The 22810-nt window shown below is 33.9% G+C and overlaps 1 protein-coding gene across 2 annotated transcripts; it reads right to left on the bottom strand.

Annotated features, from left to right (window-relative positions):
- Positions 1-2276: 2276 nt before the first annotated feature.
- Positions 2277-17191, bottom strand: LOC106074238 (profilin-1-like). 2 transcript variants are annotated; one of them, XM_013234983.2, is made up of 4 exons: positions 17018-17174; positions 8201-8409; positions 7897-7999; positions 2277-3608 (listed from the first exon to the last, which is right to left on the bottom strand). In XM_013234983.2, exons 2-4 carry the CDS (start codon positions 8396-8398, stop codon positions 3502-3504), a joined length of 408 nt encoding a protein of 135 aa, XP_013090437.1. In that variant the 5' UTR covers positions 8399-8409; positions 17018-17174; the 3' UTR covers positions 2277-3501. The 2 variants fall into 2 exon arrangements, with proteins under 2 accessions (XP_013090437.1, XP_013090439.1); XM_013234985.2 differs by lacking the exons at positions 2277-3608; positions 7897-7999; positions 8201-8409 and adding an exon at positions 10863-12071 and having other exon boundaries at positions 17018-17191.
- Positions 17192-22810: the final 5619 nt, after the last annotated feature.

Below are 22810 nucleotides of genomic sequence, written 5' to 3'. Positions count from 1 at the left end.
GAACGCTTTCACCAAAGTTTCTTGGGCTCCATCATGGACTTACGGTGGCATTATAATACCAATGCAGAACTTAAAGGTCTTGAAAACCGATAGGGACTTTATTCCCCTTCCGCTAAAAAGTGCTAAAAAGTGCTCAGGAAAAGTCCAGGCTTGCCTGTATAAAAATTCCTATGATCAAATGCATTGTGCTGAAATTGTATTCTTTAACATTAAGAAATGATTATTTTCTTTGTTCCTGGCCTCTACTGAATGCTATCATTAGGGCCTGCCAAATTGAGCTCGGGTCTGGTCGCCAAAACAATTCAAACAGAAAATAAAAGCGATGAATCGATTGAAGATTTATATCAATATATTTCCCATCTGAACATCGTGGCTCAAATTTAATGGTGCATTAATCTACAGAGTGAAAACAAAAAGAAGCTTAGTTTACATTTTCATACATGGCGGGAAAACTAAAAATAGCAAGCCTGTTGGTGTATCCGGTGTACAAAATAGATCACGTGTTGACAAACTTTGTTTTTTATAAGGTAAATGATAAGTTTTAAGCACTTTTTAGCCCTGTATAGAATAAGGTCAATATGAAGCTTTAGATTGATGGCTTACAAAGTTATTTAAAAACAAAGGGGCAACTAACAAGCGGTAATTGGGATTTGATACAAAGAACAACTGCCACGAATTGAGATAGTGTTAACCTTAGAGGTCATTTCTTTTTATTTCGTTGGCAAAAGTGAAGCTAAGTTAGCGTCCTTGACATTGTTTAGTATGGTAGACCATGAATAATTGTTCAGGGGACACAACCATACAATAAACAAGTTAGGTCTGTACTTTCCCCGTTATCTACACTCACACTAAAAGTGAAGTACCCATTTTAGACCTTGAGATCTGAAGGGCAGATGATGTAAAGGTCATTTATTTCGACGGAAGACGGTCATCGAGGGTGCTATGTGGCCAGCACAGCGTTCAATTTTGGGATTTTTAGGACCGGAACCCCCCCCCCCCCCGAGTCTTCACAAAGATAGGTTGCATACTTTAAAACATTTTGACTTTAACTTGAAGACAGAAAGATGATACTTTGTAATAATGTCCATTAAACAATGGTTTGTGTAGTCAAGGCTGTTCTTGTGAAACCTGTCAATTACAGCTCCTCTGGATCTGTGAATTTTTCTTTTGAAAAAGCGTTTTCGCCCAAGCACAGTGGATAAAAGAAACAGAATCTCGAATCAGAGAGAGGTATGCTAACAACATGCGATCAGTAGAAACTATTTGCTCTAAGAATTGTGATAAGATGTAGCCAATGTTTTACCATGTTTTAACTATTACATTTTAAGATACGTTTGGACAATTTACCGAGGTACCGGTATTTTTTTTTTTTTTAGTCCTTAATTGAGCATCCAATTTTTATGATAAGTAACCCTATTTGGTGGGAGTGAACCTTAAAGACTTCCTCACGAGATGAAACCATGTAAAGGTGCCCCAGTAGTCTTGTTCAACTACTTACTCGCACTATTTCTAGTCTCCTACTTAAGCTGATATATAAATCTACCCAGTACATATCCAAACCTTGCAAGTTAGGTTGTCAACTGTTGCAACTATTGTTTTTTTTTTTAATATTAAATGGTCTTGATCTGATGGGATACAATAAGCAATTACAGATACTAATTTCATTATCCATTGATTCTTTCTGCTCTTTGTTCCTGGGAGTGTGTTCCTGTGACACATTTGTCAAAGTTTGGAGGAACTTGTGACATAAAGATGACATATTTCTAAGCCAAGTAGTAACACTAAAAGACCAGCCTGTTTTTTAATCTAGTTAAATACTCCATTCCAATGATGCCCACTTGGTACATGGTTGAAACCCACCAATCAAGAATTTAATTAAATAGGACTAAAAGACAGTAATCAAAACACATGACTAGAACCCACCAATCAAGTACTCAATCACTTGACTGAAACCCACCAATGAAGTACTCAATCACTTGACTGAAACACACCAATCAAGTACTCAATCACTTGACTGAAACCCACCAATGAAGTACTCAATCACTTGACTGAAACCCACCAATGAAGTACTCAATCACTTGACTGAAACCCACCAATGAAGTACTCAATCACTTGACTGAAACCCACCAATGAAGTACTCAATCACTTGACTGAAACCCACCAATGAAGTACTCAATCACTTGACTGAAACACACCAATCAAGTACTCAATCACTTGACTGAAACACACTGACACCACATAAGCCACAGACAATGTAAACATTAACTTTCAAACAATTTCTATTAGAAAGTATTTTTAATGTGTTGAAAAAAAAACTTATTGTAAGCTAATCAAGTTTACAGTGTATTATATAGATTATTGAAATGTTATCAAATACATGAGCAAATATTGAACAAAGCATTGGACACAATTTGAACAAAGCCAGCAAAGTTCACAATTAACTTCCTCACTACATGCATAGGAGTGGCTAGACAAACAAAAAACAAACACAAAATAGAGAGATGGAGGCACTGAACATCTTTCCTGGTAGCCAAGGATAAATTAAACAAAAACCAAAACTTCTAAATTATCACAAGACTAAATTGTTTCTAGACACAAGGACAAAAAAAAAAATCTGGGAACGGAAAAATGACTAAATAAATAGTGATGACCTTATGGTGGGGATAGCAAAAAATAGACATTTTTATAAAATTATAAAAAGACAAAAAGATTAATTTCTTATTCTGGAAAGATTTTCCTAAGTGGAAGGAAAAAAAACACAAATGAACCATAACAAGTGTGTTTGTGTGTGTGTGTGAGAGTGAATTCTGTAATCAGGCATACATTCATTACCCATGACCCTAGGTTGACACACACAGAAGCATTCTTAAAAGCTAGCATTAAAATCTTAGCAACTGTTTCTGTTTGGAAAGACAAGTTGTATTGTATTGTCAATTTGTTTTGGATTGCATTGGGTGTGTGCTGGGGGGGGGGGGGGGGCACAGATTCCGTTTGCCCCCAATTCCTTTGTAAGGCTTGTATTTCCCCCCCCAATCAAAGAGCTTTACAAACAGATTTTCCAAATAAGAAGTTCGTACCCAGACATTAAGGAAGTCACCATAATACTAATAAGCCATGTCAGAAAAGAATACAATAATTTAGATATGAAAGAGTGAGGAGAGAAAGTGTGTAACAAACAGAATTGCTATGCAAGGTTTAACATCTTGTTCATACATCATTAACTAATGGCTTCTACGAAAAAAAACCCAAAAACTTCTCAAGCAGACATCTGCTTACATGGGAAAAAAAATATCAATCCATTCTATACACACAGAAAAAAAAAAAAAAAAACATGATAAAGAATTACCAAGTTAACCCCAATGTATAATAAAAGACATGAATAGAATGCAACTGAATTATCCCTAAGTGAAATGACCTGAACAATACTAGAGTTTGTATTTTTTTTTTTTTTCAATTTGTAAAACATCAGCTAGCAATGAATGATTAAAACAAAGGCATAGATTAATAGCCAACAGATTTTAAGTAATCTTTGACTCCTTCTACTCCTTCACGTACTTGAGCTGTCTTCACATCTGGGTCTGGGTTAAATCCAATAATGACAGCTTGGGCTGCAAGAAAATGGAGGTGCAATTATATGCAAGATCAAAGACATGGACACAACTGTAACTACAATACTAATTACATTGTATTTTTTTAAATTATATAATCCGATACATGTAACAACATAGTTATCAAATCACTGATAAACAACCGAATATCAAAATGACATGCTAACACAAACATATTTTATTTTCCGCAAGCCAGATAATCGCCTTCCAAACTATTTCTGTATGGGGAGCTTTTGCAGGTAAGCAATCAGAGGGGTCAATACAAGTGCTATAAAGAAACCCTTAAGAAGTGTGATGTTGACATTAACGGCTGGGAAGCACAAGCTGTCGATCACTCCTCATGGCATGAAACTGTGAGTGTCGGAGTCACAAGATACCAAGCAAGAAAAGTGGCCAGCATGAAAGAGCACTGAACCAACAAAAAGCTGAGAGAAGAAGCGGGCCTATCTGCAACAGATCAAACCTACCCATGCCACGTATGTGGCCGGCTTTTTAAAGCAAGGATTGGACTTTACAGTCTTCTTCGAGTTTATAGGATATGAGAAATAATGAAGAAAGAGCTACCGGTATATATTATTTTATTTTCACCCCAACTATTTTACAGAATTAAGAGTAATATTTACGAAAAATTATTTTTTTTGTTTCAAAATATTTTTTTTCTAAAATGTCCAAAATTGTTTAAATGTAATTTTGACACTTAGAACAATTGGCAGCTTCTCTGACATATTATATTCCAATATAAAATAATTATAAAGAAAACATAAAGGTACTGGTAGTTATGTTATTTAAAAAGTGTTCAAAGTTCTTAAAAACATGTAGAAATATTATATATTTTTTTAAACAACTTAATGAGGTGTGATGAAAAAAAGGTTACTTTATTTCTCTGCAAGATTATATAATAAATGCTACCAATCATAATAGTTTTTGTTCCAATAACTGGCTGGTCCAATTATGACAGATCTCAAACTATTTGATAAAAAGATACACATCTGAAGTCATTTTTCAATCCCGCTGCTGGTGCTGTAAATAAAATGGACTTTCAGGATACTCTACAAGTAATAGTCAAAGTCCAATCATGCTTGCGTGAAGGGCATTTAACCCTCAAAATGCGTGGGGCCACGATCGTGGCTTGATGTAAACAGAAATTATAAGGCGTAGGGCCACGATCGTGGCTTCGTTTATATACGGTCGTTTCTTTCGTATTTTCTCGGTAATTAGTTGCAAAACCGTACATATCCGTTTACTTCCTTCACTTCCGACTTTGAATTTGCAAAGGACGCCAAGTTAATTTCTTTCTATACGTTTTTAATCAATCAAAAATGAGTAGTGACAGTGAAGTTGATTTTCCAAATCTGAATAAAGACAACCTAACTGATGAGGAATTTATGGATTCTGATTTAGATGCAGATTTATCTGGTAAGTACAAATTATACGGTTAATTAGGTCTAGGTCTAAATATAGGCAATATCCTTCACGTGTATCGATCTTTTTTTTTTTTTAAACAAATGTTTTTATCCATAGATTATTTTAATTTGGGGTGACCAAAAGTAACTAAAAAGGTCGTGGCACCTCAAATTGTTTGTTTACATTATTAGATTAGATCAATATTTGAAAATTAGTAAGCTTTAATTTAAAATATGATATTACTAATATTAGATCTAATAATCTAATAGATCTATCTAGGACAATCTAGGTCCTAAGTCAATCTGTAATATAATAATTTCAGTATAATTAGTCTAGATCTATATCTTATGATAATTTTTTTTCTTTATTTTCAGAATCAGATGAGGCAGAATCTTTTACACCCTCTGCTGAAGAATGGAGACCTGTTGATGATCATGATTGTGGTCCCAGGCCAGTTTTATTTACAGCCCACCCAGGCCCAAAACATGCACCAGCTCCAGATGCAAAGCCTGTGGACTATGTCAACCTTTTTTTGACAGATGACATTGTCAATTTGGTTGTCAACGAAACCAATAAATACGCCAGGCAGTTCATCGAAGATAACCACGAAAACCTGGAAACCACGCCAAGATCTCGTGTCCACAAGTGGACACCTATCTCAAATGAAGAGTTTAGGGCATTTTTAGGTGTGACAATGAACATGGGATTAAATAAAAAGCCCAACTACAACGCATATTGGGACTCCTGCAATCTGAGCCAAGAAACACCTTGGTTCCCTGTTCACATGAACCGAGATCGCTATCAGATTATTCTAAAATTTCTTCACTTCGCTGACAACACGCTGTTACCAGATAGAAATGATATTGGTTTCAAGCTTTTCAAGGTCCAAGAACTTATAAAGCATTTCAATGCTAAATTCAAATACTTTTACCACCCCACTCAAAATGTCAGCATTGATGAAAGTATGATTGGGTTCAAAGGAAAAACCCCTCATATCCGCCAGTTTATGCCTAACAAGAGGCATGCCAGATTCGGCATTAAGATGTGGTGTTTGTCAGACAGTGCTAATGGCTATCTTTGCCAGTTTGAAATATATGAGGGCAGTCAAGGAAGAAGAATCGGCAATGGCAGGTCATATACACATGAGCTTATTATTAGGCTTATGACTGCAGCCGGTCTGTTAAACAGAGGACACCATTTGGGGATAGACAATTTTTTTACCTCCATTGAATTATTGGAAGAACCTTTCACTGAAAACACTACAGCTACAGGAACTGTTAGATCTAACAGAAAAGGGCTACCAGATGTTTGCGTCAAAACAAAATTGAAAAACAAGGAGCTCATCGCAGCCAGAAAAGGTAATCTGCTTTGCTTGGCTTACCAGGATAATAGCAGAAAGCCAATCTTGCTGTCTACTGCTAGTAAAGCTGGTCTCATTGATACAGTAAACAGCAGGAAACAACCTGTAACAAGACCTGCTGTGATTCATGCCTATAACCAGGCCATGGGTGGTGTTGACTTGGGCGACGAAAAACTTTACATGTATATGGCTGAGCGCCGAAGCTTGAAATGGACAAATAAAGTTTTTTTTTCCCTATTTGGAAGAGCTATTCTAAATAGCTATATAATATACCATAGCAACACATCAGACAGACCAAAGCTCTCAAGGTACAATTTCATCGTGTCTGCACTAGAGACTGAGAGCATGACATCAAACTTTGTACCCCAAAAAGTGATACGTAGAAAACGCACTAGAACAGAGATGGAGGCTGCAAGAATGGGTCCAACACCACTAACCCAGACTGTAGCAGGTCATCCACTTGATGGACATGATCTGAGCAAACTGCCAGTGGGGAAAAAACGACAGTGTGTTGCTGGTCATCCAACTCGTGTCAGAACTGGGTGGGAGTGCACAGGATGCAAAGTTGGACTGTGTCCTGAGTGTTTTGCTAAATATCACAGACAGTTGTGAATAATCATTCTTTCTACTTTTACAACTCTTGTATATATGAGTGTATATATATTTTTCTTAAAATTTTCTAAATGTGGTGGTTTTTTTCAAGTTTTATTAGTTGTGATTCTCACGGATTAAATTTTTATTGTGCTTTTTTAAAAAATGGTTTGTATTATTTTTAAAAATAATTTTTTATTTTTTTATAAATATATGTTAATTGTCTGGACTTAATTAAATTCCTTATTCAATTAGCTTTTCAAAAATGTATAGGTTCAATAGGCTACTATGCATAGTTTAGCTACTAAAAGAAAAATAAGCAAGTGGGTATCCAATGTTTGTAAACACAAGAATTTTAATCCCACTTTTCAATGCACTCTCTATAAAATAGCTGAGCACTTGAAGGGTTAAAGAAATGTCATTATATTGTTTAATAGACCTAGAGTTATGAGATGCAGCAAACTGGATTGAACGTGACATAAAATGTGGTGTATTTGGACTAAGGCTATGATGGGAACTTACAATAAAATAGGTTACTGCCTAGCCTTTCAAAGAGTATCATTATATCTTAGCCAGGGATAGAAAACTCAGGCTTGTGCATTAAGCATCACAGAACAAAGATGCTGATCTCTGTTATTACGAGTTACCAAACATCTTGTGATGTTAGTTTACTCCAGCCTTATTCAACGATGGCCTTGTAATACAACTATACACAAACACCCAAACATTAAGACAAACATGACAATCACAAAATACTCTTTCAATTGAAATTTTTTGTTAATAAACTTTTTTAAAAACTTTACTCGTATGTCTAATAACTAATTACCAGTACCTAAATGAAATGAAATTTCCTGGTAAAAAAAAACATAAAACACATGTATTACAAAATATAGTTAAGATGCACAGCAGATTAAAGGCAAAATTTCAACTTACTTGAAACTGCTATAACTAGACTATGATCTTTGTTGTCCCCTTTGCCTTGACAAATCAAAATTTCTGGTTCCATACGCAAGCAGGTAAATTTGTTCTTTGCAATCTGCAGATTGGAACAGAGTATGTAGTGAATTATTCACAATGTCATTACAAACACAAGTGTACAACAAAATATAAGTATATATATATATACTGCCTTGCCTTAGTATAACCTTAATTTAATCAAGTGAACTATTTTCTCGCTAACTTTATTTTGTGGTGACAAATGCTGTCCCCATTAGGAAAAAAAAAGGTTATCACTTACTGTTAAACCTGTTCCCATAACATTTTGATCTTGGTTAACTACGGCCCGTGTAGCTACAGCGACATCCTCTGCAGAGATTGGAAACTGAGACTTATCTGGAGACTCTGCCCACACACCACCTTGCTTGCCCCAAATGCCAGCATATTTGCATCTACCTTTGCCTCCTTCAAGATTTGTGACATATGCAGCCCAAGACATTTTGGAATAATCTGAAGAGAAAAAAAATAATTGTTTGTGATGCCAGCATTAGAAAAAGAAGTTGCTTCAGAGTTACTTTAATGTTTCCTTTCCATTACAAAGTTTTTATTCAGATACCTCTTGTTGATGATTGACCTGTACCATAGTATAAAATGAAAAAGAAATCTTGTATGTAAGGGTTACTTTCTATAGTAAAATTTCATTTTGCATAACGCACAAATCATTATGGATAATAAAGATTGGAGGTGCAATGGCCGAGTGGTAAAGCGCTGAGCTTCCAAGCAGGGGTCCCCAGTTGGGATTATTTATTTCGGGATCTTTGAGCACCCGAGTCAACCCAGCTCTAATGGGTACATGGCGTTTATTGGGGAAAGTAAAGGAGGTTGGTCGTTGTGACCCTTGTTAACCGTGGGCAACAGAAACAGATGTCCTTTACATCATCTGCCCTATAGATCACAAGGTCTGAGAGGGGAACTTTAATTACTTTTACACCAGCACAACTCGCATAATTAAAACATAATATGCTTAAAATATACTGCATATTACCTGAAGTTACTGAATATTGGGCCAGCTAAGTAGACTTGCTTCAAACAACTGACTTTAGAAACATTTTTATGACAAAGTGATCTTGTCTTCAAAATTTAACCACAAGGTCAAATACCGGTAAGTATGTAAAATTGTAAATACCATGTCAGATTACTGTGCATAGAATATAAGTGTCAATCATTACATGACCTCAAGTAAGTCCTTTTTTAAACATGATTTTTTTTTCAGTAAAAATGTACAGTGTGTAGCATTATTTTTTTAATAAATAAAAGTTAGAAACATAACTTATTCACTGCATGACCAATTCTTTAAAATTTCATGTCACAGTAGTTGACTATTGAGGTTTAACGTTTAAGTTATAATGTTTTTTTCCACACCTTAAAATTACTTTTCATTTTCACTCTATAAACAATAATTCAGCTTGTTTTGTTTTGTTTTAAGAATTAAGATAATTTTTTTTTCCAGAAGGAATTTAAAAACAAATATCAAGAAATGCTGAAACATTGTCAACAGCTGGAAAAGAAAGTATTTTGAGACACCCAACCATTTATTATTTTAATTTTAAATTCATAACAAGGATGTCAAATATGAAAAAGCTTGTAACAAGTTACAAATAAATGCTGCTTCTTGAAATAGGATTCAAATGATAAAACAAGCAAAGCTTCTCAACAACTTCAGCTGCAAGGAGTTCAAGACAAAGCACTCCCCCTTCTCCTCCCTTCAGTCTAGACTTATCTGTGAAAGTGAGCAGTGCTTATTATAGGACTCACACCACAGGAGGCTTCCACACCTTTCAACCTGACATTCCAGTCTAAAAATAGCACCAGCTGAGTACATTGATAAAACTCCAGGCTAGGCCAAATTGCCGGTAGTGAATTTGAAACATTCCTTCATGTCCCTTATAGCCAGGCTAAACTGATCTTAAAACTTAAGGATGCTTAATGTTAAATCATTTTCTTAATTTAAAGTTGTGTAAATTTAATAATTATTTTTTAATCTATGTTGTGGAGCAATACAGATATAAAACAATTCTGAAATTTAAGGCCAATACTGCAGTTTTAGAAACGAAAAAATAGTAAGTTTGGACATGTAAGTAAATTTGATAGGAAAGTGAAAAACAAGTACCAGTAATAATAATTTTTTCTAAAATTAAATTCTTACATTCCTACTTGTATTTAAATAATTTAGTAAACTATATTTTGTCACTGACAAATTAAGAGAACCATTGGACAAAGAAACATGACCGTAACATCATATGCTCTATAGATCGCAAGGTCTGAAATGGGAAATTACTATCATCTTAGCTAAACAGCCATACTATGATCAAAATTCCAACATTAAATAAATTATTTTTGTTACTTGTGTCTTAGACCAAATCACACATTTGGACTATGAAGAAAGTGTGAGCTATTGTTAGGGATGGAAAAAAAAAAAGTTAAAAGGGGAATATGAAGTAAATTTTTTCTTATCATAATTGTGGGAAATATCCCTTAAAAAAAAAAAAATAATATTTTTTCAGACCCAAAATTCTACAGTTATCCACATATTATTGATAAAGAGCATTAAATAGATCATATCATAATGCCATTAAAAACTATGATAGGCTATGCTTTTGTTAAAGAATTGTTTATCAAAAAAAAAAAAAAAAAAAAAAATGAATACTAAAAATAATGAAACTAAAAAAAAATGAAAGGAAAGTAGAACAAATTTCATAACGAAAAAGAAGCTCCACTCATACTAGATTCAACTCTAAACACCACTCAGAAAACAAACAACACTTTCTAGCTTCCCCTTGTTCCCATGAAAAGATTTGAGTTAACACATTTCTAATATTTCATTCAAATAATCAATCTCTGTGGATTCAAAGGGTAATTAAAAACCATTTTATTGAACACTTTAAAAGAAAAGAAGATAAAAGTGAAGGAGTATCATGAATTTTATTTAATTATTAATTTCATAAAAAAAAAAAAAAAAGAAATTAGAATATTCACACATCACATATTTGAACAAAATGGTTTAAAAAAATAGAGGCTAAATACATGTAGCCATTTTAATCACAATGATAGCACTAATGGAACAAGTTAATAAAGGCAAGTACATTTGACAAAGCAATAGTAAACTTTTGTTCACAGTACAAGAGACAGATGAATTAATTTACCCAAGACAAGAGAGTCAACTTACCCATATGTGACATCTACACAGAAAGTAGATTTGAACACTAGCATGCCCACTGTCATTACTAAATGCCAATGACAGGTCATTAAACAAATATATGTAATGGGAATGAACTGTAAGTAGTGTCAAATATAAATTTATTTTTTTTAAATCACCATCACCACCCCATTGTAAATTTTTCTTTATGTTTACATTCAGGCTATGTTAACAATTAATTTCAATATAAAAAATGTGTATTTAGACAACAAATTAATAGCTAGAAGAAACAGAAATATGATTCTTAACTAGAACTGTGTCCTATACACACCATTAATACAGTAGCTGAAATATACAACAGAAATATTTTAATAAGAAATTACTTCTACTCAGTTATAACAGAGTGTTAGTGTGCCAGAGACAGGGTTTGAAGGCATTTAAAACAAATGTCAGTTTTACTTCATTTAATCAATGGCTTGGGGACTAGGATTAGAACATGACAAAAAAACACACTGAAATTGATCAAATTACAATGTTACAAATTCTTTAGTAGTTACTCTTCACTAAATAATCTCTAATATCTTCTACTAATTTAGTGGTGTCTCGTTCTGCTGGGCCAAACATTCCACCAATGATAACACAGGTCTTGGCCAGAGCTGCGTGCAGAAGGTAATTTTCTTCTTCTTTGGCAGCACCTCTGCACTTGGCTGTCACGGTGTCAGGAAACAGGCGAATGACTGTGTATCTGACTCCTCCAATGTGCAAGCCATTAGGGAAATTCTGTGACTGTATACCAGCGACAATGGCAGCCACTTCCTGTTGAGAAGCTCTCATCTCCGCAGACTGAGCCCAAGGACCACCCTCAAGTCCATAAATGCCACAAATTTGAAGACCAGAACTCTTCATATTTGTAATGTAGGCGTCCCAGGCACTCATGGCTAATATAAAGTTCTTTGACAATTAGAAGCCTTGAAATCTGTAAATAAATGATTTTGAAGTAATTATTAACTTTCACATTTCTTTCTTAATAAGTATTAACTAATGGCTATGGCATCAATTTGAATAAAACAAAGACCAGAGTTTAATTTTAAACCAAAACATTTTTTTTTTCAAAATTAGAATACTTAATACAAATAATCAATTTAATTTACTTTGTAACTATCTAAAAATAAATATAACTTAATGCACGTGCAAAGCAATGAGGCAAAGTGCACATCTAACTATGACAGCATGTAGGCATATTTTAATTAGAATGATTTTTTAAATTCCAAATGAATATTGTCACTCTGGATACTGGGCGTTCTATAGTCACACAGAATAATTGTATCCTTAATCATCTGTAGGATAAAGATTGTTAATTCAATGTAGCAGGTTGTGATGCTCTAAGTAGCACCCTGTTAACTTATAATTTCATTTTTACATTTTCAAAGAAAAGCATGCTTTATCACTCAATAGTTTACCCTTTTTTTATATCTGTGGGGTGGTTGTTTTTTTTGCTTGCTGCTAGATGTATTGTAATAAATTGAAATAAAATGTGTACATTTCTTTTAAGTTTGCATAAGCACCTTCCCTCTGATGACCCTATTATTGAACCAAAGTCTTTGCAATATATACAAAACAGTTATAAAAGCCAGTGACAACCAAATATTATACACATGCTTAGTGTCTAGAAACAGAAAAACTCAAAGTAATACAAAAGTGCATTAAAATGTCAAAGCTTAAAAAAAAAGATGTAAATAAATTAATTAATTAAAAAAAAAAAACACACCAATTTCTACAATTATAGCATGTGTTACATTTGTAAGCATTGTTACACTAAAAGAATAAAGAGAGATAAATGTGAGTTACCGTGTTAAAATAAACATGCACAACAACAATTAAAAAGAAAATGTTTTAAGGTGTTACAATGTAATAGTTAATCTTGAAATGGCTGACATGTGACAGGTGTTCTACAAGAGATCTAAGGAAACTAAGACTACTGAGCAGTACATAAAAATAAAAATCAGAAACTTGAAACGATAAATGTCAAATACAGAAGAGATCATGCAATTATTTTGTCCCGTTAGTCCCACACACAAATGAGCAAGCAAGCAAGAAGAATCAAATTACCTCATCAACAGACGACTGTATTTTCAGCATTCTCTTCTTTCTTATGGGTTTAATGTTTTTGCACAAGGAAATGGGAACCAAAAAGTGTCCGAAAGAAAGCTTTTAAAAATTACAATCCATCAGTTTGAAAGTGTCTAGACAACGATTGCTTTAACAGTAGAAGAAAATCACTTTGACATCAAACCAGCAGAAGGATAACTGCTTAGTGCTATACACATATTACAAGTACAATAGAAAGTATATCTTTAAAATACACTTTTATCTAATGTACAAAAAAAAAAGGGAAAATAAAAAGCACTCAAAGGCCATTCAAAAAGTAAATTCCAAGCTCAGTTCTCCAAACTTTATAGTTTATAATACAATTTATTTATCCTTTAAAATATTTTTGTTTGATACTGTTTATTCTTAGCAGAATTAGACAATGTCATGGAATATATATATATGTATATATAAATATTTTTTTTTCATTGAGCATGCACATTCTTTTTTTCCACATAGTTTACAATAATGGAAGAAATATCTATGACACTAGTTGTACACACTAGTCTCTTTCTTGATGTGGGTTCAAATCCTACTGTTTCCTGAAATTTGTACTTTTTTTCAAAACAATCCATATTCGATAGAATCAAGTTAAATAGAAGTATCTAAAACATCATTCAATTTTTAAAAGTGTAAATTCCAATGAGAAAAGTCTAGGAAGTAGCACAATTGTTTTTTTATGTAAATTAGTAGCTCTAATGTGTATATGGGAACAGAGCTAGATGATCATTAGCTATAGAATTGGTGACCATGACATCACCAATTCATGAACATGAATTCATATCATGTTAGAAACTTGTTTTCTCTTTAATATTCCTTTAACAAAAATTATGTTCCCAGTATACCAAACACTGCATCATGTATGATGCTTAGTACTTGAAAACATCAAATGCAATGTTCATTTTCTTTAAAAATGTTATGAAATAAATAAAAATGATTCTTAATCATGTTTTCACACCTTGCGATCTATAGGGAAAATGATGTAAAGATCATCTGTTTCAGTAGCCCACGATTAACGCTTTTACTATGTGAGGTACCCAATAGAGTTGATGGACTCGGGGGCACCATAAAAATTCCGAAATTCAAATACCTAACTTAAACTGGATTCTAACCAGAGACCCCTCAGTTCGTTATCCACGCCCCCCGATGTCTAAAGCTTCCTTTCTTTCCCTATTTAAATGATTCTCTAAAGCTAAGAGTGCTTAAATCATAGGAGGAATCAAAAACATCTTTAAACAATCAAGAATAATTATTTCACTTCCTAATTACTTAAAAAGTGAGTACCAAGTTCAAATAGTTATTAAAACTTGACAAAGCTTTCTTACATTAAGTTTGAGGCAATAAACAGCCACCACTAGCAAATTTAAGAAGCAATTCAGTAAAATTTAGTTGAACTAGGTTCATATCTCATTGCTTAGTAACCAAAAAAAAAAGTCCTCTCTCCAACAACCCCCAAACACAAATCTGCTTGAGACCGGAAGATATTTTTAAAAATATGTTTTTTTTTAAAAAGGGAGAGGGGGCATTGCTTACTATGTTACAAGTCTGCTGTAAATAAATTAGGAACCAATGTTAAACAAATAATCCATTCAGTAAATTTTTAGTCAAACCAGGATAATTTCTTATTTCTTTGACCGAGAATAAGTTAAAAAGGTCCCCCCCCCCCAAAATCCCAGACCAAAGAGATTTTTATCTATAAAAAAAACAAACAAAAAGGAGAGGGGGCCATTACTTACTAAGTCTAAGTTACAAGCCTGCTGTAAACATATTAGGAACCAATGTTAATAAAATTATTTGTATTGTACTTTTATTATTCTACAACTTGTACCTTTATAAAAAAGATACTGAGATACTGTTATATGTTAAGAAGGAAGTATATTGTGTAAAAGATTAATTGAACAATAATTAACTTCCTGCAAAAATATTTCTCCAGCACCCAAAATAAAAAAAAAATGTATAGGTCTAAGAAATAGATGTGTGGAGTTAAAATCAAATTTTGAATGAGCATTTTTTCAACAAATAAAGATTTAACAAAACAAAAAAAAATATTTCATTGAAAAAAACAAAACAAAAACAAGTTAAGCAACAGAATACACACACACAAAGTTGGCTATAAATGACAGAAACAATTTTTACTTCTTTACATTCTGTCTCAAAGAAACCGTGTTTAAAAAAAATGTCCTTTTCAACACTTGTATTTAGTAAAAAAATTAAGTTCTTTAAAATACTGTTGTTTTGTTAATTTGTAACACATCTTCAACAGAGTCTTAAGATATGAGGAAAAATGAATGCAAAAAAAAAAAGTCTGAGATTTGCACCTTTCAGGTACCATAATGCCATATTATAGCAAACAAAATATTAAAATCTTATATCAATGTTGTTTTTTTTTAAGTTTATTGTAACATGCCTTTATTTTTCAAAATAATTTATCATTCTGCCTTTTCATTCCCACTCTACTTAATTAAAACTAGAATATAGATCCAGCCTATTTGAAATTATCATTATATGATCTAGGCTTAGCTACCTTAATGGCAGTCAAGTCTCTGCTTTAGCTTTAGTCAAGGCAAGCTTTGAGATTTTAAATGAAATGAGTGAAAATCTAAAATGTTAACTTATTTTGAACTTATGACCAATAATTCTATTGACATTGTCAAGAAGAAGTGTGGTCAAGAGGCTAAGGAAGCTTGAACTTGGGCTGTCTTGGTTACCTATGAAGGGGCTCGAAGTTCGACACCAGACTCGAGCAGAGTTATGTTTACTGAGGGCCTAAAGGCAGCACGGAAAACCTCCTAGCCTAGGACCTAGGTCCTAGATACACCATCCCCCCACCTCCCACTGGTCCATAAATGAGATTGGACCATGGCGCTCTGAGCATGCTATAAGCATGAAAGTAGTGCTATATAAAAGCTATAATTATTATTAAGAAGCATGAGTCTCATCACTCATGTCATGAGAGGGGCTTGATCCTTGTTTAAAGTATATAGTCACAGAGTAGAGTTACTAGAGTTTACTTTACATCTAGAAAAAATTTAGATTAATGATCATCATAAAAGGAAGAATTAGATTACTAAAATTATAAATTGAATTTTGATATCTAGACTCTAGATTAGTCTAGATCTATAATCTAGAGAGAGATCTTAATTCAATTTTTTTTTTGCCACTAACCTAGGCTATGATTATAACTAAAAAAATATATAAATATATTATAATTAATAAAATAGATCTAATCTAGATTATATCTCTATAATGTATAATCCAGTAGATTAAAGTGACTAGAGAGATCTATATGTAGAGATCAGACTAGACGTCACTAGATCTAGACTAGATCCTAGATCTAGATATAATGATATATCTACTAGAATTCGTTTGCTTCCGGATTCTCCATTCACATTCTTTAAAAAAAAATTACCTTCCGGACAGTACTCAGTAGGCTCCCTATAATTAACGTTTGAGTAACTTTTAGTTGACTACTTTGGTTAAGGTTGATGAGATTTTAAATTGAAAACTTACATTTTGTAGATATTTAAGGGTAAAAAAAATGGAATAAAGAAGAAAAGACAGTAAAGAATGTCTAAAACATGATGACTCAGTCGTGGCAAACCGGAACAAATGTGTCAAGACACTCACAAGTTGAAGTTCAGGTTCTCCAATTTATTTTACAATTCATTTCGTCGGTATTTACACTTTAAATAAATTAAATTATTCTAATACAAAACAAGAGCATAATAAACAAAAGAATTAACCAAAAATAGCAGATTAATTTGTTTTTCTCACCTCAATAACACAGAAAGCTTGAAAAACAAACTTGACGGTCTCAGTTCGTGCAGACCTTCGACGGGCGGCTGTAAAATGTTTTTTTTTCCAAGATGGATGCCCTCATATCAGGCAGCAAATGCAAGAAGTGAGTTAATGGTAGAATAATATCCAATCAAAAGAACGAAACTATTTCGCCCTGAGAGATAGGAAAACGGAGGCTAGGTTTTGAGATTTAGTTTTTTTTTCCTTGTCTTAAAAAAAAATTTATGGTCTTCAAAAAAAATTCACTCAAGTGTTCCTCTGAATATTAGTATCATAAAAAATAAATGTTTACTTTAACGGTTATAATTTGAAAGAAATGATAAATTACAATTAAGATTGTCATTCGACTACAGACATGCCGACAAAAGTATGCGATTCATCTTGCTCCGCCCCCCTCCTACACCGTTTTGACTACACAGTTCGCATTTTTTTTTACACATGATTTTAACATTCATAGAGCTAACTTTCTAGATTATATTGCACGCTATGGCTATATTCATATCATTATAACGAGAAACACAAGGCTTGCTTTCTGTTAGATAAGGGCCCACCCATCTATTTGATTTTTTTTCCTTGCGATTTTTTTTCTTGCCTATACACTTTGGGTATTAAAAAAAATCGGGTATTAAAACTGTATAAGAATGGTATTTAAGCCTTTGAATTAATGTTGCTATCGCTTTTTTCCCCCATATTTTCTTGTATTGATCCTGTGTCCAGTTCTCTAGTTGTAGATCTTTTTTTTTTTATTCGTATAGATCTCTAAATGAGAAAACAAATAAACACTGTGTTGACTAAGCTTACTTTGAACAGCTCCGTTCGCCACGCCTACTAAATCTAACGATACATTGCATCACTGTGGACTGTGGTGGACACATTATTAACTAAGATAAGCGTGTGTTTTTTTTCTCGCGTGACCCACTTAGAATTAGTTAGAGAGGTCAGATCCGGCACGTTCGGCAGTGGTGACAGCTGACTGCCTAGATGTAGCTCACTTGTCTATATAGATCTAATATAAAATTAGAATGCAGCTTTCACCCTCATCACGTGATGCAGAAAAAGTTTTGAGAAATTTAAGGAAAAGCTGTATAGATCCAGATCTATATATATGATGGGATTTAAGAGAGGACAGGACAGTGATCAATAGATCGCTAAAATCATATAGTAGGGGAAGGTGGGGCTAGTTGTCACAGTTTTCAGATTTTGATGTTTTAAACATATTTAGAATTCATTGATTCTCACCAAACTTTCCGAACAGTCAAAAACAATGAATCGTGATAATTTTAAAATGCGAAAAGGTATCGACTTCATTTTATAACTATTTGTAAATGTTTCCGTAAACATCTCAGCTGTAGTTTCACATTTTTGATAGCGCATCACATTATATCGATATAGTGTTTGTGACAACTTACCCTTGTGACATTTCACCCCACCTTCCCCTATGTTAACTAACTTTTTACAAAACGTATATCAACTGACTCTGTCTTTCTGTCTGTCTGATAAAAAAAAGTTTGTAGAGGGGAAAGTGGGGTAATATGAGATACCTAGTTATAAAATATAATTGATACATTTGTACCAACTGATAATTTAAAATGGATTCAGTATAAATCAAATAGCGCGTTATTTTTCCCACACCCAATCTCGGATCAAGTTGAAATTGTGCACAATTATATTTGTACCTGGCAGAACGAGAACCATTTTAAAAAATAAAACACAATGAACTGTTGGTAATTAATTATGTTGTTTGGTATCGAACAAGGGAAAGAAATAGTACTTTACTGTGGTGATATAGGTTGAATTATCCCCCTTTATCCTTTGTATAGAGATTTAGGTAGTTTGAAACTAAAAAAAGAAAACTATAAAAACTTCTATTTTCATAAGCACTTCGCAGACACAGTGTTTAACATATTAGCTTGAGCCCTCGAGTTCGACTTCTAGTCATACAACCTTTTCTTTTTGTATGAAATGCATTTAAAAAGCGATCATGGTAACATTCACACAAATACTCCCCCCCCCCCCTTTTTTCCCCAACTGGTCCAAACTAGTGTTAGGATCATTACATAGCGAAAGATAAAAACATGAAATTGCGCTAAACAAAAACAATTAGATCTAGTAAAAAATACTTCTAATCGCACAGATTTATTATTGTTAGGCTAGAAAGCCGCTAGATCTATTACAAATTTAATTAGGCCTACATGACTGATCCAAACTAATTGATAGGTTACAATTATTATTTATATAAGCTTTTTTTTTAAAAGTATTTTTTAAACACAAATTATTTTTGTTATGTAACTTCTTGATCTAGGAGTCTGGTATGAACATATTAGGAACCATATGTTAGGCCCTATGTGATTGTTTTTTTAAGCTGAAGTATACTTATCGAATTGCTTTTTTAAGCTGAAGCATACTTATGTGATTGCTTTTTTAAGCTGAAGCATACTTATGTGATTGTTTTTTTAAGCTGAAGCATACTTACGTGATTGTGTTTTTAAGCTGAAGCATACTTATGTGATTGTTTTTTAAGCTGAAGTATACTGAGACACGACTTTAATACAGGTGAGTAGGCCTAGCTTACACTTGAAAACAAACTAATATAGGCGATGGACAGTGGACTGATCCGGGGTGGGGTGTGTGTGACAAAATGCGATATTATAATTATTGTTTCTTCTTCCTGACGATCCAAAACATGGGATAAAGAATCCTCAAAAACCTGGACACGGATCTCGAAAACGATTTTCTTATGTTATATAAGACGTTACTTCAAAAAAAGAAGATGATTACGTCCTACGCGTTTTGGCACTGTAGCTTATATACATCTTTAGGGGAAAAAATTGCCACACAGATAAAACTACGGGTTAACCGTTAAAATTTTTTGTTCCAAATATAATTATGTTAAACTTAACTTTGGTGTGGAGAGCTATATCTTGAACACCTCAGTTGAAACTCCCGCTTATCTTCACCACAGTGTACAAGAAAGAAATAGACGTTGTGGAACGTTTCAGTCTAAACACTCTAGACCATGGGCGTAGCCAGGATTTTTTTTCGGGGAGGGTATTGGGGGGGGGGGGGGGAAATCCCCCCCCCCCGAACCCCCCCCCCGCGGAAAAAAATTATATGTATATATATATATATATGTGTGTGTGTGTGTGTGTGTGTGTGTACATAATTAATCTTTATTACATTCTGACCCTTTCGGTAGACGTTTATTGTTTATTGTAGACTCCCCGCCCTTGCTAGCAAGGGGGTCTAGGGGAGTTCGCAGCGCTCCCCCAGCGCGGGACGAAGCCCCGCCACCGAGCACTATTTCTGGTATTGAAAGCCAACAAAATGCATATTCTGAGGTATCTACAGTGCATTATCTTGCTATTAAAAAGTTTTATTTCAAAAACCTAATGTGCTATTCTTACTGACTTAGACCCTCTCGCGCCGTTCGGCGCATTTTCCGGCAAGCTGTTTCCGCAACTCTCATTTTGCGTAATTCATTTTGTGTGAGAACATGTCCCGCAAAACCTCATGCGACGCTCTGTCACAACCTTACTAAATATTCGACTCCCAGTTCGGCATAGGATTTCTTTGATTTAGACCCGATCTCTATGACTGACTCCTAAAATCTGTCTTAGCCATCTTTGTTGAGACACATTTAATGATTTTCAATTTCTGCAAAAGACTATTCACACTTTATTAATGGAGCCCAAGCCACTGGTAGAAATTTGTAACCTTTCTTGACTACGCTCTTGGAATTACATGCCTGTATTTCGCATTAGATTTTATATCGAAAAGTAAAGTTTTTTCGTCAAATCATCTGTTGAGGGGTTTTAAACTAAGAAATCTCTGGAGTTTTTTTGTTTTGTTTTTAATTCAAAACCCCATTTAGCTACGATCTTAGAATTTGGTGACTGTAGTTTGCTTTAAAATAATATTGAAGAGAGAGGTTTTCAACTCTAAACGCTCTGTATGGGAATTTTAAACTCAAAACCATCTGGAGGGGTTTTAAACTTTAAAGAAAAAGCCATCTGGAGGAGGGGGATTTAAACTCAAAACCCCTTTGGCTACGCTCATAGATTTTATAGTGTGTAATTTGCTTTTTTTTTAAATTGAAGAAGTACTTTTTAGCTTCAAACCCCAACTGGAGGGGGGGGGGGGTTAAACTCAAAACCCCTTTGGCTACGCTCATAGAATTTTGAGTGTGTAATTTGCTTTTTTTATATTGAAGATGGGGTTTATCGTAAATTTTGGAGGGGGGTTTAAAATCAAAATCTTCCTCAACTGTGCTGTTGGAATTTGGGGATTGTTGTTTGCATTTTTTTTTTTGTTTTGTTTTATAGAAGAGGGGGATTTAACTGCAAAAACCTCTGGTAGGGGGGTTAAAATTCAAAGCCCCATGGTAGAGGGATTAGTATCTCAAAACCCCCTGATAGGGGTTTTTTAAATCTCAAAAACCCTGGTGATTTAAACTCAAAACCCCCTGGTAGAGGGTTTTTAAATCAAAACTGCCTCGGCTGTGCTGTGGTAAGTGATGATTTAGTATTAAAATCTCACCTAAAATAAACAAAATGAAAGCAAAAATCAGTCACTTAATTCCGTACCCCCCCCCCTGCGGGAGGGGGGGATTTCATTTCGGGGGGGGGGGGGTTTGAACCCCAAGAACCCCCCCCCCCTGGCTACGCCCATGCTCTAGACTACTGTCTTCTGATGTGTCTGGACATATATCATCAAACTAGACTTTGATATACTCCGAGTTGATGTATACACGGGCGTAACAAGTATTTTTTTTTTTTGGAGGGGGGATGAATAGTGGCTGGTTAATAAATGTTACTTTTAAAATCTCTAATTCATTAGTTATTAAGAGAAAAGGTGACCCGACAAAATATCGCGGACTAAATAGCGCGGATAAAATAGCGCGAAATTACCCAACAAAATAGCGCAAAACAAAATAGCGCATACATATATATGATGTTTATAAAAGTACCTGATTTTAGTAAATGAATAACCTGGGCAGCCTTTTTTGTTGAGGTCTCTATCTGCTTCAATATTAATAGATCAAAAAGTATGCCATATTTCACAGAAAGAGAGTAGCATATTTTAAAACTTTATCTCATTCTCCTTTTTTTTTTACCAATGTTTAAAATACATAACTTGCTAAAAAAATATGTCTTTGAAATGTGGTGACCCTGTTCAAGGTTTAGGTATAAGATGATGTGTGTGCTACACATGTGTGTTATAGTATAATCAGAAATCTTGATTATGTGACGCAAAGCATGACGTCTCTTGCCGCAACATTGACAATTTTAGGTGTGTCAGGATTAGTTAAGATGGTGATCACATTTCAAATACCGCCAAATGTTTGTTTCATCTCAGGCAGTGACTGGCTAATTCAATCATTCATTTTGTTATTTCCTGTCCGTCTTTGTCTAGCACAATCACGTAGATATCAAAGTTCAGGAGTGTCCCCCCCCCCCCCCCGCCTTCCTCTCGTTATGGTATATTCTTTGCCATGACAAAAATCAGCATTTTTTTTTCTTTAACGGTTTGCAAAATCTGAGAAGCATGGAAGTAGGGCCTATCTTTGTTTTGTTTTTTTTGAAGTGCACTTTTGGAATTTAAATAAATGATATATTTTGAAAGTATTCACTTTAGCTTATTAAAATTCTAGCATAATGTTTTGCATTTTTATATTTTAAGATATTCCAAAGTATTTCTTGCAAAATGACTGAAAAATATTTTGTCCACGCTATTTTGTTCGCGCTTTTTTGTCGGCGCTATTTTGTCGGG

This window comes from Biomphalaria glabrata, chromosome 11 (genome assembly GCF_947242115.1).
Source record: "Biomphalaria glabrata chromosome 11, xgBioGlab47.1, whole genome shotgun sequence".
NCBI lineage: Eukaryota > Metazoa > Mollusca > Gastropoda > Planorbidae > Biomphalaria > Biomphalaria glabrata.
Note: the sequence above shows the minus strand (reverse complement) of the source record. Positions and strands in the feature narration are given on the sequence as shown.

Excerpts from the sequence above, each read along its gene's own strand:
- LOC106074238 (XM_013234983.2), bottom strand. The coding sequence starts at position 8,398 with ATGTCTTGGGCTGCATATGTCACAAATCTTGAAGGAGGCAAAGGTAGA. Across the intron at positions 8,000-8,200 it reads TTATGGGAACAGGTTTAACA|ATTGCAAAGAACAAATTTAC; the intron begins GTAAGTGATAAC and ends TCCAATCTGCAG. Across the intron at positions 3,609-7,896 it reads TCTAGTTATAGCAGTTTCAA|CCCAAGCTGTCATTATTGGA; the intron begins GTAAGTTGAAAT and ends ATTTTCTTGCAG.